We start from the raw sequence: 18,067 nt of genomic DNA on the forward strand, positions 1-18,067 counted from the left end.
TGAAATGGAGTACAAGTGAAAATGCAGTCAGTAGACCAAAGTTGTTGTGTGGTCAGGATAGTCTGTAGGTGTCAATGGGACCACTGCTATCTGCAACAAAGGACCAGGCAGACAATCAGCCCCTTAGGACTACTGAGATGTGACAAATCTCCCCTTCTGAAGTTGACAGGCTCTCCTGTTTGACTTTTTGTTTCAGGAGGAAAGAGCAGATCTCAGATTAAGGATCTATAATTCCGTACAGACACAAAGCAGGATTTGCTATGCTAATTTGTGTTTTCCATAGGAAATTGTAATAAAAGAAATAGTCTTTGTTAGTGGGATTTTATTTGTTGCAATCCGTGTGACTGCAGGAGTCTTTCACCCACCTCACTTTTCTTTTCTCTCTCTTTATTTTTTAAATTTGTATACCTGGGTTCAGACCTTGTGTTCTTGTTTTGTAATGGTCTCACTGAGAACTGCTGCAGAGCTCTGGTCTGACAACAGAGTATGTGCTGCCAAGCTTGTGGTTTAGTGTGCTGTAATCCTTTTAAGTACCTGTACAATATGTAACAGCTGGTGTAGGCTCCAGTCGGTGCGTTAGTGTAGTATGTTGGGACTTGGGCTCTACCCAGACAATGAGCTGGGTCAGCGTAGAACAGACCCCAGCACCTCTCAGACAGCTGGCACAGTAACCAAACACCAGCCAATCTTGAGAGCAAGACACATCTAATAACATTAATTTTCTTCTAGAGCAGACGGTAAGGTAACTAAAGCCAGGTTGATTGGACTACATTGGGATTTTTACCTAATGATCTTCTGGAAAGCAGGTGCATTGGCAGTGATTTTAAGCTTCACAAAACCCAAGCAGTGTATAAAGTAAACCTTTGCTGCTGTGGAGGTTGTATAGGAGGGGGTGCATTAGTGTTAGATCATTACAAAACATTTTGCTGACTGCAACAGAATTAATGACAGTTTTATGGTTCTCAGTTAATGACTGTCAAGAAACAGTTGATTTCTGTTCAAATTGTAATTTTAAATCAAACTAGCCAGCTGTCAGACACTTAAATTGTAAGTACAGTTTCTCTCTGTAATACTGCACAGTGCTACCTCTCCATCCATCATTCTATCAGATCATTAGCTGGAAACCAAATTTTGCTTGCAACCATGTATACTGCTTAGTATGAGTCTGATAGTGACAGAAAGTCCCAGGAAGTCACCTATAAGAGCAGAAAGTGCTGTCTCTTCTGCCCTCCCCCTTGAAGACCCAAAGTATTTCTGTGTTGAAATATTACTATTTGATGCAGTCACATGAAGAACTGGCAGTCATGTTACAACATCTATATATATACTGGCAAAGGAATAAAGCAGCTGCCTTTATCGTCGGATTCAGCACAATCTCCTTTGAACTTCAATGCCAGGGAAGTCCATTCAAGGCCAGGAAAGCTTTCTAGCTAGTGAGTGGGTTTTTTTAGGGCACAGTAGCACATTTGTAATGTGCAAGGCAAGCAAACTTAATTTTATTGAACGTATCCTTTAACAACAATCCAGAGTTGGCAATAGGACCAGTTTTGAAAGCAAACTTTGAAGATGGAGCATTGGCAAATATCTCCAAGACTATTCACTATGATACCTCACTTACACTACCGGTTATTAGTCTCTCCACATTCATGTCCTAAAAACCCTCTTCTGCTGTGATGTGTTTGAAATTTTAGCCAACTCCCAGTGGCTGTATTGAGGGACAACTAAGAAATAGTCGGTGTCTGTTTAAAGATAATGTATTTTAACCACACTCTATTGTCAAGACATGTTTGAACATGACCCTGAAAACTTTACTTTTATATTTTACCAATTTCTCCTACTCATTGCATTTTTAACCTTTTAATATGTCAACTATTTAAGACAAGAACTATTATTTCCTTTGTATTTGTACAGCGATTACACAAGGTGGATACTACCAGAAACACATAATTAATAAACAATAGTAGTCAGACTGATTTTTTTTTTGAGTGTTACATACTAAGGTGAGGGGCACAATAGAAAAGTTGGGATTGGGGAAGACACACCTATATAACACATTCCATCTAAAGATCTGAAAGCACTTTAAAATCTTATTGAATTAAGATCCTTACAGTATTCTTACAAGGTGGGTGTTAAAAAAGCCATTTTACAGAGGGGCAACCTAAGCTACAGGAGTTAGTATTGGAGCTGAGAACAGAACCAGGCCATCCTGTCTGCTGGTTCCATACTCTTCATGCTGCTTCAAAGGTTGCATTAGAATTTCTATTACAAGTTCAATTTTTCATGGTGATATTTCACTGATGTTTGTCATTTGGATCAAGTCCTAAACCTGGCATATAGGGCCCTGACTTTAAAGGGTCTTTGTTTCTACAGGTGTCAAAATAATGACTGCTTTTAATCTTTATACATGGGGGGGAAACAGATTATTTCTTCAGACATGTAATTAAAAGAAAATCTTCACAAATCATTTGGACAACAATGAAGTGTTCCCTTTTATAAAAACGTTCCTCCAAAGATGTCAAGGCATTTTATAAATATTAGTTAAAGCTTTTAACACACACAGGAAGTATGTAAGGGGCATAGTGTAAAACCCAAGTAAAACCAGAGCTGTCAGTAAACTGAACGTTGGCTATGACCTCTATAACTACATGTTTCTCGGTCCCTTGGCATATAAATTATGCCATCTGGCCAGTCTGTGGGCCAAATTCTGAGGAGATTTAAATTACATATCAGAAAGTGAATCTTAGTTTAAGGGAGTCTACATTATTGGAATTTATTTGCTGAAGAATTTGGAAGAAAGTGTGAATTAAAACACTTTAGACTCACTTAGCTTCACCTTGTCTTGACCCACAGGTCTCAAACCTGGGTTTGCAAGAACAGCCATGCTCCATCTGGCAGCCCGCTGACGCGTGTGTACTTGGGACCAAAGCCCAGCCCCAGTTTCAGGCTCCACTTGTGTGGTCCCATTGGTGGAGTCCTAGAGCAGCTGATTGGCCTGATGGCCCTGCTTAAGCCAGCAGCAGGACAGGAAGTTGTCTGAATGACTGGGCTCCACCCTGTTCTGGACTGGGTGTTTCATGCTTCCTGCGACTTGATTTCCTGGCATCCTGACCCAGTGTGACTCCTGGCATCTAATTCGTGGTTCTGACCACCAGTTTGTCTCCTGACCTGGTCTGACTCATGGTTCTGATCTCTGGTTTATCTCCTGCTTCTGACCTCCTACTGTCCTGACCCAGCTGACTCCTGTCTTGTGATTGTGGGCTCTTAACTACTAGATCTGGCTACCCATGACTTGGCTGTGACAGCTTGTTCGGACCACAGTTACCCTAAGGGGTTGACCCAGCAGCACCACTGTAGCCACTAGAAGCATTAGACTTGTCCAAATGAGCCCTCTGCCGCCAGGTGGATAAGCACTGTAGGCCTACTTTGCACAGCTGGCCTCGGACACCAGCAGCTGCAGGAACAAGTTGAGGTAGCTCAACTTGAGAATATTGTGTTGCAAATGCACTGTGCTGTGCCTTGACCCGAACAGGGGCCTGCAATACCCGTGGCCCAACAGTTTGACAGGAACTGTCAGAGGTCTGGGGCTTCATGAAGCAGTGTCACCTTCTGTTTCTGATGCGTCCCCAGATCTGTTCAGCTTACCAGGCCAAGGTGGCCCTGATAATCAGCCTGCAGACAGGAGATGCATTAGACTGGGCCTCTAGCTGGAAGGCCATAGCCCGACGTTGGCAGACTGGAATTCTTTTCTTCAATTGATGTCCACCATCTTCGGGGACCCACAACTACCATGAATGCCACTGGTGTGCAGCACCCTTCCGCCACCTCACAGTGGATTCAGAGTAGAATGAAACAGCACAGCTATACCAATTCCAGTGGGGCTTATGGAAAGAAATCAAAGATGAGCTGGCCTGTGTAGAGATGCCAATGGGCCTAGATGTCTTTGTGGGCCTCACCATCAGCACAGATAATCATCTGCGAGAACGAAGGGTGGAGAAAGCCTCCCTTACCATTTACCATGACCCCAGCCTCTGTATCTCCTGCTGAACTCATTCAAACCAGTCTGGCTCACCAGCAACTCACACTTGAAGAAATAGAATGGTGCCACCGCTGTCACCTGTGCTTCTACTGTGGTAAACCTGGCCATGCCATCTCGGCCTGCCCAATATGAACACCAAGCAGCATGGGGAAATAAAACAACCCAGACCCAGTGGGGGGAACCAGCCTGGACCTTGAGAGAAGAAAACTTCCCCATGTCCTAGTCCTTACTGAGATGCACCCTGAGCCCCATCCAACAGGCTTACCATTTGCAGAGCCTATCCAGCTGCACATTCCCGGGGGACCCCCAACTGGCCCTCCAACTCAGAAGCAGTAGACAATTTAATGGCTGCAACTACAGGTTGGGCCCTATAGATCTCCCTGCTATACAAGGCATTACCTGACATGATCAAATCTACTTACAGCTCCCTGCTGTCCTCGGGTCCAGTTGTAGAGGAGACTTCCCCCCTGTAAGCCATTATTCAGGGACACAGAGAAATAATACAATTCGGTGTGATCCACTCCCGCATTTTCCCCTAATCCTTCACATCTCCTGGCTGACCCTTCATGGCCCTTCGTCCACTGGCGAGAACAGAAAGTCACCTTCTCATCAGACTTCTGCCAACAGCATGGCCAGAGACCAGCAAACATGTCACCTGGTTCAAATAGGGGTAGTTGCTGCATTGAAACACCTACTGGGGGAGCTATGAAACTTCCCAGGTACCATGATTACACTGACGTTTTTGAGAAGAATGCAGAAAACCTTCCCCCACATTGGGACTACAACTGCTCCATAGAACTTCAGCTAGGGGTGAAGATGCCATTTGGTTGGATATACGCAGTGTCAGAGCCTGAACTGGCAGCATTGTGAGAATATCTCCAAGAGAACCTGGCCCAGGGGTTCATCTGCAAATCGACTTCACCCACCAGTGCCCCAGTCCTTTTTGTGTTTAAAAAAAAAAAAAGGGAGGGCAGCCTCTGCCTCTGTGTTGATTACCGAGCCTTAAATCAGATAATCAGAACTGTTACTCATTACGCTGATTCCTGAATTGTTGGACCTCATGGGGGCTGCCTGCGTTTTCACGAAACTGGATATCTGGGGAGTTTATAATCTCATCCGTATCTGAGTAGGTGACTAATGGAAGACCGCCTTTGGACTTGCAACGGCCACTTGGAATATTCGGTCTGACTAATGCTCAAGCAACGTTCCAGCATTTCATTAACAATGTGCTACAAGACCTATTGGACCAGTTCGTGGTAGTGCACTTAGATGATACATTGGTATTTTCTAATGATTTGGACCAACATACCACTCATGTCCGCACAGTCCTGGAGAGATCATGACAAGACAATCTCTACACTAAACAAGAGAAGTCCATGTATGACCAGATCTTTGGCCCTAGAAGGAATTAAGATAGATCTGCATAAAGTCCAGGCTGTCCACGACTGAGCCCCTTACCCACCCATCCCCCACAACAGGTGTGGCCTACAATGTTTTTCAGGCTTCACGAACTTCTACCAAAGGTTAATTTCAAATTTTTCAAAACAAGCTGAGTCCCTCTCTGCTGTATTCTGAAAAAATACCAAATTCCACTGGTCGCCTGAAGCCAAACACGCATTTGAGCAATTCACCACTTCTCCAGTATTGTGCCTCCACATGGCACAACCTTTTGTTGTGTAAACCAATGCCTCTAGTATGCCGATTGGGGCAGTTTTCTCCCAAAAGTGTGGACCCAAGCAAATACTGTATCCCATTGCCTACCACTCAAGGAACTGTACTCCTGCTAAGCGAAACTATGAGATCCTGGACAATGAGCTCCTGGCAATTAAGACCACTATTGAAGAGTGGCAACACTAATTGGAAGGGGCTCATCACCTGGTCCAAATGTTTACGGACCACAAGAACCTGGAGTACCTGCACAGGGCCACAGCCTGAACCAGCAACAGCTCCGATCGGCCCTATTCTTCTCCTGGTTCAACTTTACCCTGACCTACTATCCTGGAACCAGGTATGGCAAGGCTCATGCCTTGTCCTGAATACATGCCCCTGACCCACAAGGCCCCAGTCCGGAACCAGCCCACATTCTCCAATCCCATAACTTTCTTAATTCAGTTTGCTGCAAGGATCTGCTTGCACTCATCCGCTCTGCCCCTGTCTCCAGAATTCCATTTGATGAGTTGGCCATTATCAATTGAGAACCACACAACACCAAGAAGGGGATCACATTTGTGAAGGACCCCATCTAGGTTCCACAAGGACCTTCAAGGGTGCCATGACTCCTTGACAGGACACTTAGAGCGATATAAAAACCCAACAATTAATATCCCCTTTCTTCTGGTGGCCTTGAATGTGCCCCATGTTAAAGACCTTTGTAATTTCCTGCCACATGGGTGCCTGCACCAAGATCCTTCACCAGAAACCCTATGGTTTCCTCCAACCTCGGGACACCCCAATTTGGCCCTGGGAAGCCATTTCCTTGGACTTTGTGGTGGAACTATCAGAATCCAGTGGTTTCACGATCATCCTGACTTTGGTAGATCACTTTTCTCAGATGGCTCACTTTATTTCCTGCACAGGTTTACTCTCTGCGGAGGAAATTGCCTGGCTCTGGATAACAATGTAGTCCATCTTCATGGTCTCCTGGATCATACCACCTCTGACTGGGGACCCCAGTTAACTGCCCACTTCTGGCATGAGGCTCTATGCTTATTAGGAGTCCATGTGTACCTGTCCTCTGCCTACCAGCTGCAGTCAAATGGCCAAACATAAAGAATCAACCAGACTCTTCAATATTTACAATGCTGTAGCAACCATCACCAGGATGACTGATCTTCACTGTTACCATATGCAGAGTTCTCATACAATAATGCAGACCACGCCTCCACAGGCCACAGCCGCATCTTTATCAGTTATGATATGACCCCCAGTTTTACCCACAACAACCCGCATCCACTCCCAACCCATCTGCCTCGGACCTAGTAGAACACATCAATTTCATCCAAGAGGAGATGAAGGGACACCTTAAAAAGGCAAAGGAGGACTACAAAAGGCATGCGGACAAACATAGACAACAGGACCCCACCTGCTCTATAGAACAAAAGATATGGCTTTCAAGAAATATCTCTTGGACCCCGTCCCATCAAAAAAACCCTAGACTATCGGTTTCCTGGCCTGTACTGGTTTTGGCAACAAATCAACCTGGTCACCTTTGAGCTCCAGCTCCCTCGATCCCTTAGAGTCCACCTTGTGTTCCATGTCTCTCTTCTGAAACTATACACTGAGAACCCATTTCCCTGAACACAATCACCACCCCCACCAGTAGAAGTACAGGGACAAGAGGAATACATTGTTCATGAAGCCCTCAATTCTAAGATTGAATGGGCAAATTATGATACCTGATCAATTGGGAAGGTTATAGCTCAGAGGGAAGCACTTGGAAGCCAGAGGGAAGTTTTCATGCTCCCACCCTGGTTCAGGCCTTCCATAGTAGCCACCCTGAGAAACCTGGACCCATGTTTCCGAAAGGACACCCCTAGGGGAGAGGTGATGCCATGACCCAGGGGTCTCAAGCCGAGGTCCTCATAGTTTATAGGAGCAGCCAAACTCAAACTCCAACTCCCTGTCTGGCAGCCTACTAATGCTTCCTTACCTAGGACTCATAAATCTCAGCCTGATGGAGATTCCTCCCTTGCAGTCCTATAGGTGGACGCCAAGAGCAGCTGATTGGCCTTCTGGCCCTAATTAAGCCAGCAGCAGGAACAGGAAACTGCCTGAACAACTGGTCTCCACCCTTGTCTGGACTGTGCCTTGTACTTCCTGCAGCTTGATTTCTTGGCATCCTGCCCCAGTGTGACTCCTGGCAACTGATTCATGGGTCTGACCTCCAGTTTGTCTCCTGACTCTGACCTCCTGGTATCCTGACCTAGCTGACTCCTGACGTATGTCTTGTGATTGTAGACTCTAGCTCTGACTACCAGGTCTGGCTGCCCACGACCCATCTGTGACCCACCTCTGAATTTGTGTCAGTGGCTTCACTTACATGAGTTAGGTAGAATTTTGCAGTATATTGTAAAGCTCTTTGCTGTGTGATAACTTATAGAAGCATATGGCCTTTAAATGGGTTAAGTTTGGAAATTTTTAGCCTTGAATTTCCTCCCTTGCTGGTGCTTTAAGCCAGACAAACTTTCAAACATGGGTGCCCATAATTGGCACTTACACATCTTATTTAGGGAATTGTGTACCAATTTTAAGTGCCCTAAATTATCCCATAGGTGCCTAAATATGGTTTTAGGTGCCTAACTTTTTAAGCAATCACATTTGAAAATGTGATGTTTTTAAAATTAAAATGAATCCCTTTGCATTTTGGCCCAGGCTTCCTGCATTCTTAGCTCGTCTCTAAACCCTGATGAACCTTTGTAGTCTTTGTGGTGACATTACATTGTGGGTGATGAACAGGGGGAACTCCACAATCAAGAAGATTGTTGAATAATTCAAATGTCTTTGAATTACATATAGAATAAGAATTACTTGATTATATTTTAATATCTCTTCTGTCCTTTTAGCTACAGATTTGATGTGAGAGAGGATTAAAAAGAAAGACAGAGATTACTTTCTTCCTAACATCAAATTCAACTTGACAGAAGTGCATAAAATATTTCAATTTAATCATTAGTTCGATCAAGTTTTGCCTCAAATTTCACATTCTGATGCACCAAGGTTAGTAAAACCAAAATAGCATATTTTTGATGGAATTCAGGGACCTAAAATATTCCTTTCTTTCTAAAATAAATCTCTTCAGCCCTGCAGACTGTACCCATTAGATGGATATAGAAGCAGAAGGTAGAATCTTTCCTGTATGTGTGGGCAAAGGGCAGGCACTTGATAAATGAGTGGAGAAGCCTGTGTCGGTTTCTGAGAAGGAAACAAAAGAATCGGAGAACTAGTAATGAAAAAAGGGACAGCCATGGGAAACTGCTGGAAGATTGACTGCAGTTTTCCATTGCTTATTTTATCTGGTATTTTATTTTTTGTTTCTGGTAACTACAAAAAAGAAATCCTATAGCAGTATGTTAAAACAACAATAGTATTTGCAAGGGATTAAAAAAAATAAACCAGGGTAAATCATGGCTTCTTTTATCATCGTATTACTGTTTAGTTTTCAGACCCTGTATGAGTCACAGGAAGAAGTTATGGTGGCTGAAGAAGAAGAAAACACTTTCATCGAAAGATAGCATGGTTGTCCTTGAATGACTGTTATCTAATTCCTTGATCTGACTTTCTTAAGTTCAGAATTTACACTTCTGACAATTCTTCTACAGCTCTGCAATGTAGAAACCTTCAAAGCTGTAGTGATGTTTGCTTCATGTATATGAACCTCTCAGCACAAAGAGCATTCCATGGGTGTCAGTAGAGATGGGGAGAAGCTGATGCTTGCTAACAAAGAGGAGGCCATCCCTGAACCCCTGGAATTTTAGGAAAGTTCACCTCCAAACTTGACAGTTTGGTCCAACCTCTGCTTGAAAATAGATATGGCAGCCATGTTGCATGGCAATGCATGTAGCTAGTGTAGGAAGTATCTGCTCCACAAATGGTCACGGTTTGCTCTCTCCCGGCACTATCCCTTTATTTTTAAAAGTTAAATATAATCAAGATGTAGTATCAACTCACCTATAATTCACATAGAGGTTCTAGCAAACTTTTCAGTGTTCACAATAATGATGCTGTTTTCATGTTGGTCTCTCTGCTTGGCTTTCATCCAGCCTGTTAGGTAAAATTAAGGCCCAGAAAATCGGATTATTACATCCCAAGGGGAAGGACTGATAAGCAGCAGATGATTGTTGATCTACTTACTACTCTGCGTTGGTGGTGTTTGAGGTGCTGCTAGATGCAAAGCCAATTTGTTAACAATTAGTACTCATTAGAATCATTTCCTGTTATTGATTTTAAATATTTGACAAAGCACTTTTAGGAAACTGTACCCAAAAAAGTACCTTTACATCAGTGATTAGCAATTAAAAATCTTCAGGCCCAATGTCAATCTTAACTAAACTGGTTTCATTGGTTTCAGAGTAATTATTTTTGCTTTGGAGTCCACCTGCTATCCTGTCCAGTTTAAAGATGCTTTGGAAAAAGGGCATAATTCTTAATTAGTGGAGGTTCTAGATGAGGCAGAGTAGAAATAAAATAAATCTTGGTTATTTTGTTTTATTTTTTTAAGGAGTCTGAGTTTGCTACAGTCAGGATTTCTATCTTTAAGAAACTTACTGATTACATGCTGTAAAATATAGGAATTATTGAGCACAAGGAACTAAATATGTGACTTCCATTGCCTTTAGCATTTAACTTGTAGGTTTAATTTTAAATGGATCCTTGCCTTTATCTACTCACTGAGAATTGTAGAGCTATTAAAATCTAATTTGCAAACAGTAAAATTAACATGATGGCATGATGTAATAGAAGCTTTTGAATTTTTAAAAGTCCAAGAGGGTATATCTATTCATTTTCCTAAAAAATTGGTGTTGATAAGGTTTACTATAATTACTATTTAACCATGTCTGTACATGGTAAGTGTACAAAGTGTGACTATAAAGTTCATGTGACTACTGCGTGTGTACATATATACACCATGTGTATAATCATATATACATAGTATCTACACACATTATGTAATCACACCACACATTATAGACTTGCAGTTATGGTATCCTTTCTTCTTGTCTTAATGCTGGCATTTCAGTTAGATTTGGCGATGTCAAAAGTGAATGAAGTTATACAGCCATATGGGTTTGTTTTCTCTCCTTCCTTTTTTGCTTTAGATATTCAACAACATACATTATCACAATCACTTTTTAAAATGCATAGCAAATATTTTAAAAATAAATTTAGTCATTCCTGTTGCGCAAGGTGGAGACCTAAGGTAGGAATTGACTTTGTGCCTCAGAAATTCTTACTCATGAATTAGTCTCATGATCACTGACAAAATTAAAGGGCAAGTGTGTATTGCTCTTTCTTAATCTCTCTAACCTTAATAAACAGAGATAGTATTGACACAAGTGAATTTTGTTTAACCACACTACATTTGCTTCTTAATTAGTGAATATTCATCTGTCATCAATAGCAGCTATGACATCCCTCCCTGCTAACACGTTCTGTCATAAATAATCAATGAGTATCTATTAATATTCATGAGTTAGAATCTGTGTAGTCATGTGCACTGATGCAGAGACAGGGGGAGTGTTGCCATGAACTGAGTCGAAACTCTGTGTGTATACGTGAGTGTAAGATACTTAGGGAAAGGGAAGAAGAGCATGCTGCTACACACTACCCTGGCTTGTGCTTCCAGCTAACAGTGGTGTGTCTGTGTTTCTGTGCTGGAGTGACTGATGAAAAACAGTAGTCAAGTCTGGAGGGTGATTCCCTGTCAGTGCATTTGCCTTTCAGTTCTGGGGAAATTAGAAGCTTTGCTCTTGCTTTGCTTATTAGAATGGGCTGCAATCTGTGCACTTTTCAGAAGAGAGAGGAACACTACAAACTGCTCTATGAAGTTTCACAGGTGAGTGCAGAGGATATTGCCAGTGACTCCAGAGTAAGAAATTGTGCTCCTTTAAAGATAGTAAGTAAAAAGAGGGGTTTTTTTCCCCTGTGAAAATTGTTATTGAAGTTGTTCTTTTTTATTTTTGGGTGACTGTTGTTTTTTTGCTTCTTTGCCACTCCCCCTTCAGATGACTTCCTGTGGGATTCTTTTAACATTTTTGTGCCTCTTCTGCCAAGATGTCAGTCATATAACAGCAGTCTCATTTAATCATATTTGTAACGTTTTAAGGAAGCCCTTTGCTTTGGTAATAGGATTGTGATTTCAAATCAGTGTTACACTGGTGCCTCTGCAAATGCTGGGATTTAGTAGGTCCATGAGCTCAGGTATTTCTAACTTATGGAAGAAAGTTTTATGGCATGTCTGGGCTGGCCAAAAAGTCTGTTTGGTTTTCTGAATAATTTAAAATATTGATCTGGTTTAAAATAAAACCAGAATAGTTCATTTGTGTTTTCTGAAGTGGAATAGTTTCAAGGAATAATGTTTATCTCAGCTCTTGTTTATACATTCTTTGTGTTATTTCTCTTTACCACTAGGCAGAGATCTTAATACCTTGTAGTTATCTGTGTCTGTCCCAGCAGCAGGAATATTAGCGTAGCAGTGGCTGCTAACATGTTTCCAGCTTATTCAAAGGAAGGGGAAAAAGAAGAAATTAGCACTTAACATACTCTCTCATAATTTTGTACAAATACTGTTGAGTCAGTATTTGATTTGAGAATTTTTGTTTGTTTGCTTTTGGAATTGCAAAATCTGGCAAATTAAAGTTTAGTGCCTTTTAGCATTTGTTCTCTCTCTTTCTATAATTTGTCCAAGCGCTGTCTGACACATGGCTGTTGACAGAGGCTGAACACTTACAGTTTTTGACTGCAATGCTGATGACAGGCAATATTGAGGAGAAAACAGCTTAGAATGTTGGTGGTCTATTGGCACAGCAGTAGCTAAGTGTCCCTTGCCTACTGCTTCCCTCAGAGTTTTTCTTGACGTGATTCATTTCACAGTGGGCTAATTACAAAGTAGATTCTCTACACATGAAACAGCCTCCTCAGTTGCAGTGGTAATGCACATTTTCATGGTAATGTGATCAGAGCCTCATTAGCCAGTTTCCAAAATGATCCTCTGCATTAATTAAATATAAAAATGACTCTTTTTATCACCATAGAGAGGAAAAAGAAGATTAACATTGTTAATTACTATTGACGGCAATACCTCTGCTTCATTTTTTACCACAAACTAGCAACCATATTCAATCCTAAAATAATGTCCATTTGCAGATAACCTGTCAGCAGCTTTGACTCATGAAGATGGTCTCTAGGTGGAACACTTTCCTTTAGTTCAATAGTTAATCATAATTTCATCATTATGTTTTCCTTACAGCTACAGTACAGGGAAAAGCAACATTTTTTCCATACTCTCCACAGCTCTGAATTGCCAAACTGATCTGAAAGTGTAAGATAGAGAATGCAGGAGGTCTCATCCTGCTTTACAGTGCTGAGGAATAAGGAATTCAGATTGTGCTTAAAAGAGATCAGAGCTTTCTTAAATGATGACTCTAGGTATATAAGGAAGAAGGCTACATCTATTTTAGAGCTAGTGCATTTTCAAAATCTTTCTTGCAATGACGTTCAGCAGTAGTAAATACTAACACAATCTTAAACAAGACAAAGTGGCTGGGTTTTGTTAAGGGATTCGAGAGGAATCCTTCCCTTTATTTATGTAGTATCTATTCTGCAGTTGAGTTGCAGTGTTTGTGGTCATCAGTGACAGAGGTGGGAAAAGAACTAAGGCTTTTACTTTTACTCTGGTATTTGCCAGATAAGATGGAATACCTAGAAGAGTTGGAATGAGTTTTTGATGGGAGTAATGAGCAGTCAGTCCCCAGCTTTGCATCCTGTATTGTTGGGAAAATATCACTGCTAAGGTATTGAAGGAGAGCAGTAAGTGTCTTATGACACCATGCCTCATTCTGTATGGATTTGCAAACTGGTTTCTATCTTTGATCCAGTATTTATGCAGTTTGGTGCCCACATGGCAGTGGGCGTTTTTGCCCAGATGTTCCAGTTAGGGAACTGCTAGCAACAGCTACCATAACATCCTGTTTACAGTACTGACCTAAAACTAGATGCTGGAGTAATTGATCTATTAAAACAAGCCTACACAGACATTAATACTTGACTTGCAAAATCCTTTTTAATTGTACAATCTTGTAATTCCTAGACCTGGTCTCTTCATCTGCACAATTGTGGAAGAGCTTGGAACAAGCCCTTAGTCTGTCAGGGACATGAATTGACTGAGGATGAACAGTGTCTCACTGACATATGTGGATCAGCTTGGTCAATTTATATTCTTATAAGGAAAGCAATCCTACTATTGTACCTCACCTTTCAGATGCTGGACTACCTGATAACGTGGGTTGTGTGTGCACTGCCATATTTATAGATACAGTAAACAAAGAAAAGTATGTTTGCTGAGGAAATCCATGCAAACACAATGAGGCATGTTATTTTGCTGCTGTCTGTAGTGAGGTCGAATTTAGCTCTGGAGAGATTAGTGTAGCAGGGCTGTTGGGAAATGAAGACATTAGAATATTTGTATTTTTTTCCATTTTCCAGACTGGTTCAGTTTCACAATGAGATAGTTGGTCTCAGGATGAGGATACTCAATCAGAGTGCAGCATTTATTTATGCAAGAACATTTTATTTTGGTAACTGTGCCTTACACATGTAGATCAGGATAAAAAACAAAAAGTCAAACACAGAATTTCCAAGAATTAATATGCAAGATATGACTGAGTGCTGGAGAAGCACTCTTATGACTTTAAGTGCCTCTTCACCTACCCTCAGGGTGTCAGAACTCCTCAGACTTGCTTTGCTCTCTCACTTTAAGAACCCATCAGACATAAAATTATAAATCTGAGTCCTCCTCTGCACATCCATACAAGTATAGAAATTGAAGTACTATGGTAATTTCAAATTTACAATCCTTCACATTAATACTTCAATTAGTGTTTCACATCTTCAGTGCATTATACAAACAGTACTGAGCTAATTAAATATATACTTACACTTTCCGAGCCAAGGAATTACAGCAAAGAACTCTACATTGGTTAGGTGATATAAGTCAGAGTGAGTGATTGTGAGCAATTATCAGCCCTAAGGGTGCTGATGAGGATACCTCCAGAATAATATAGGGGCAGAGCGGGGTATGCCAGGGCAAGAGGGGTTGGAACAGGAGCACACAGGGCTCTATGATCCTCGATCAGCGTGTTGATCTCTATGGCTGCTTCAAGGACCATATCCAGGGCTCATTGAAATCAATACTTGTATTAAAAATAACACCTAGATCTTCAAACAAGATCATTGTACTGGACTCTGTAACCACATAAGAGGCAGTCCCTGCCTTGAAGAGCTTACAACCTAAATGTAAAAGACACAAAGGATGAGGGGGGAAACGGAGGCATAAAAGAGGTGGAATGACTTACTGAAAGCCACACAGAAAGTCAGTGGGAGAAGGCTTACTGAATTCCAGTCCAGTACCCCATTCACTAGACCAGTGGTTTTCAAACTTTTTTTCTGGCGACCCAGTTGAAGAAAATTGTTGATGCCTGCAAGCCAACGGAGCTGAGGATGAGGGGCTTGGGGTGTGGGAGGGGCTCATGGCTGGGGCAGAGGGTTGGGGTGCGGGGGGGTGAGGGCTTCGGGGTGGGGCTGGAAATGAAGGGTTCAGGGTGTGGGTGGGGGCTTTGGGCTGGAGCAGGAGGTTGGGGTGCGGGAGGGGGTCAGGGCTCTGGGCTGGGGGTGCAGGCTCTGGGGTGTGGCCAGGGATGGAGGGGTTTGGGATGCAGGAAGGTGCTCCGGGTTTGGGGGGGCTCAGGGCTAGGGCAGGGGATTGGGGCATAGGGTTGGGGCATGGGCTTACCTCGGGCAGCTCCTGGTCAGTGGCGCAGTGAGGGTGCTAAGGAAGGCTTCCTGCCTGTCCTGGCACTGCAGACCACACTGCACCCCGGAAGCGGCCAGCAGCAGGTCTGGCTCTGTGTGGCTCTTGCCCGCAGGTACCACCACCTCCAGCTCCTATTGGCCAGGAACCAGCCAATGGGAGGGAGCTGGTGCTTGGGGCATGGGCAGTGCGCAGAGCCCCATAGCCTCTCCACCTAGGAGCCAGACCTGCTGCTGCCCGCTTACATGGTGTAGCGTGGTGTCGGAAAAGGTAGCCTGCCTTAGATGGGCAGCACCACCGATGCGACTTTTAAAGGCTCAGTCGGTGGTGCTGACCAGAGCCGCTGTGACCCACTGCCTCATATTCCGCGACCAGACCCACAGTTTGAAAACCACTGCACTAGACCATGCTGCTTCTCACAAGACCTTAATTAATGCCATGGTTTGGTTGAAGGTGGCCCAGAGCTGTTGATGATCTGGCTCTTAATATTTATAGTATGGTGGTATTTGAAAGCACCAACCAGCATGGAAGTCCCCATTGTACTGGGTGCTGTGTAGCATAGGAACATATTGGCTCGGCCCCCAAGAGCTTACAACAAAAGATTGTATTGCGGCCAGGAACTGTCTGGGTCTGGGTCACTTAGCTGTTCATGTCAAGATTTCAAATGCTTAAGGGTGTAAAAAGTTTGTAAGGAAATAATAAGCATGTTTTAAGGTGCTCACTGGAGTCTGTTGAAACTCAGTATCCGTCTCAACTATTTTAACCTATTTGTGTGGACTCTGAGCATCTGACAATGATACTATTTTGAATATGCATTTTGTAGAGCATTTATATACGGGCATTTTCTGCCTGCTTCTCTGCTTCTATGTCTCTCTGTTAAATTTTAAACTTTGAGAATGTTGCACAGACATTCCAGGCACAAAGAGGTTTCTGACTATTATTGGGTAGGGGTCATCTGCCTGTCTCCCTGATTTCACATTTGTATAATTTTCCTTATTATCCATTGGTTCAACCGTTCCTTACATAAGGCCATGATTTATCACCAAATGCAGCTGCTCACCTATGAGCTCATGAACGTCTCTCTCGGACGACCAGGAGCCGGTATCCTCCGGTACCTCCTGCCGCAGCTGCCACCTCCGCCTTTTCTCACCGAACGCTTCAGTCGGCTGCCTCGATGTCCAAGCCGAATCACGTCGGGGTCACCATTTGTGGGGTCCTATGCGGAGCTGATAAAGCACACGACCAATGTGGTTGCAAGCTGAATCGAATCCTGTTTATTACAAGCTTTCTTTTATAGTTTTTCTCAACATTACATAACACAATTAGGCTATAATCACACATCTATGGATTGGACAAGAAGGAGAATCATGTGTTTATCACATGTATAGCCCCACACCGATTGGTTCAACCGTTCCTTACATAAGGCCATGATTTATCACCTTGTTTACCTCATCTTATATAATTCCTAGACCACCAGGGGGGCCTTACATAAGGCCATGATTTATTACCTTGCAAGTGTCCCATCGTGACCCTTACCTCCTCATGGAACTTTCCATTAGGTTGGTGTAGGGATGATACATCCCCACAGCTGGCCAAGGACTGAGCTCTGTAGGCAGCAGCGCAGAAGTAAGGGTGGCAATACCATACCATACCATGCCATCCTTACTTCCGCGCTGCTGCTGGCAGTGGCTCTGCCTTCAGAGCTGGGCTCCCGGTCAGCAACCGCCGCTCTCTAGCTGCCCAGCTCTGACGACAGTGCTGGCACCAGCAGCAATACAGAAGTAAGGGTAGCAGTACAGCAACCTCCCCTACAATAATCTTGCGACCCCCCTCCTAACTTCTTTTTGGGTCAGGACCCCTACAATTACAACACCGTGACATTGCAGATTTAAATAGCTGAAATCATAAAATTTACAATTTTAAAAATCTATGACCATGAAATTGACGAAAAATGGACTGTGAATTTGGTAAGGCCCTACCTAAGAGTAATAGGGAAGTGGTTGCAATGTTGGAGGGGGTGATGTGGATGCTTACACATTTACATTTTATATTTGATTTTAGATAGAGGGTAGTAGAGTCAGCTTGTAAACATTTAAGTCCTCTGAACCCTGATTATCCAAAGTTTGCTTCTAGCCTCAGTTTCCAAAATTAGTAGGAACTTTCACTTTCATTCATCCAAAATTCAGATTTTTATGTAACTTTCAATATCCCTTGAGATATTTGAAAGATTGGATTGTACTTTTACATCCATTCAAATACTAGGGTGTTCAATAGAGAGGGGCCCCAGGCAGCTTGCAACATAGAGTGGGTTTCCAGCGCATAAGCTCTTCTGGGATGTTGTGATGATGTGAAATGAGTGCAGGGCGGGCATCATCTTGATTTTACAATATGAAATCTGCTAATTCTGGCCTAAGAAAAGTTTGGGTTTGTTTAGAGAATAAAACAGGGCCAGGGTTTTTCCTTCCTGAGCCTTTCCCGCTATCCATTATACTTGGACATCTTTTGGT

At 42.8% G+C, this 18,067-nt stretch overlaps 1 protein-coding gene across 3 annotated transcripts in view; it reads left to right on the forward strand.

Moving 5' to 3' along the window:
• The window catches only part of PDZRN4 (PDZ domain containing ring finger 4), a 368,942-nt gene that overhangs the window by 184,382 nt on the left and 166,493 nt on the right, over positions 1-18,067 (forward strand). Inside the window, exon 1 of one of the 3 annotated variants that reach the window (XM_054024456.1) lies at positions 11,353-11,588. The exons of the other annotated variants lie outside the window; for them this stretch is intronic. Within the exon in view, the coding sequence (XP_053880431.1) occupies positions 11,520-11,588 (69 nt within the window). The 5' untranslated portion in view covers positions 11,353-11,519. Of the gene's footprint in view, positions 1-11,352; positions 11,589-18,067 lie in introns of those variants that run through there. 3 annotated transcript variants of the gene reach the window in all.

This window comes from Malaclemys terrapin, chromosome 1 (genome assembly GCF_027887155.1).
Source record: "Malaclemys terrapin pileata isolate rMalTer1 chromosome 1, rMalTer1.hap1, whole genome shotgun sequence".
NCBI classification, from domain to species: Eukaryota; Metazoa; Chordata; order Testudines; family Emydidae; genus Malaclemys; species Malaclemys terrapin.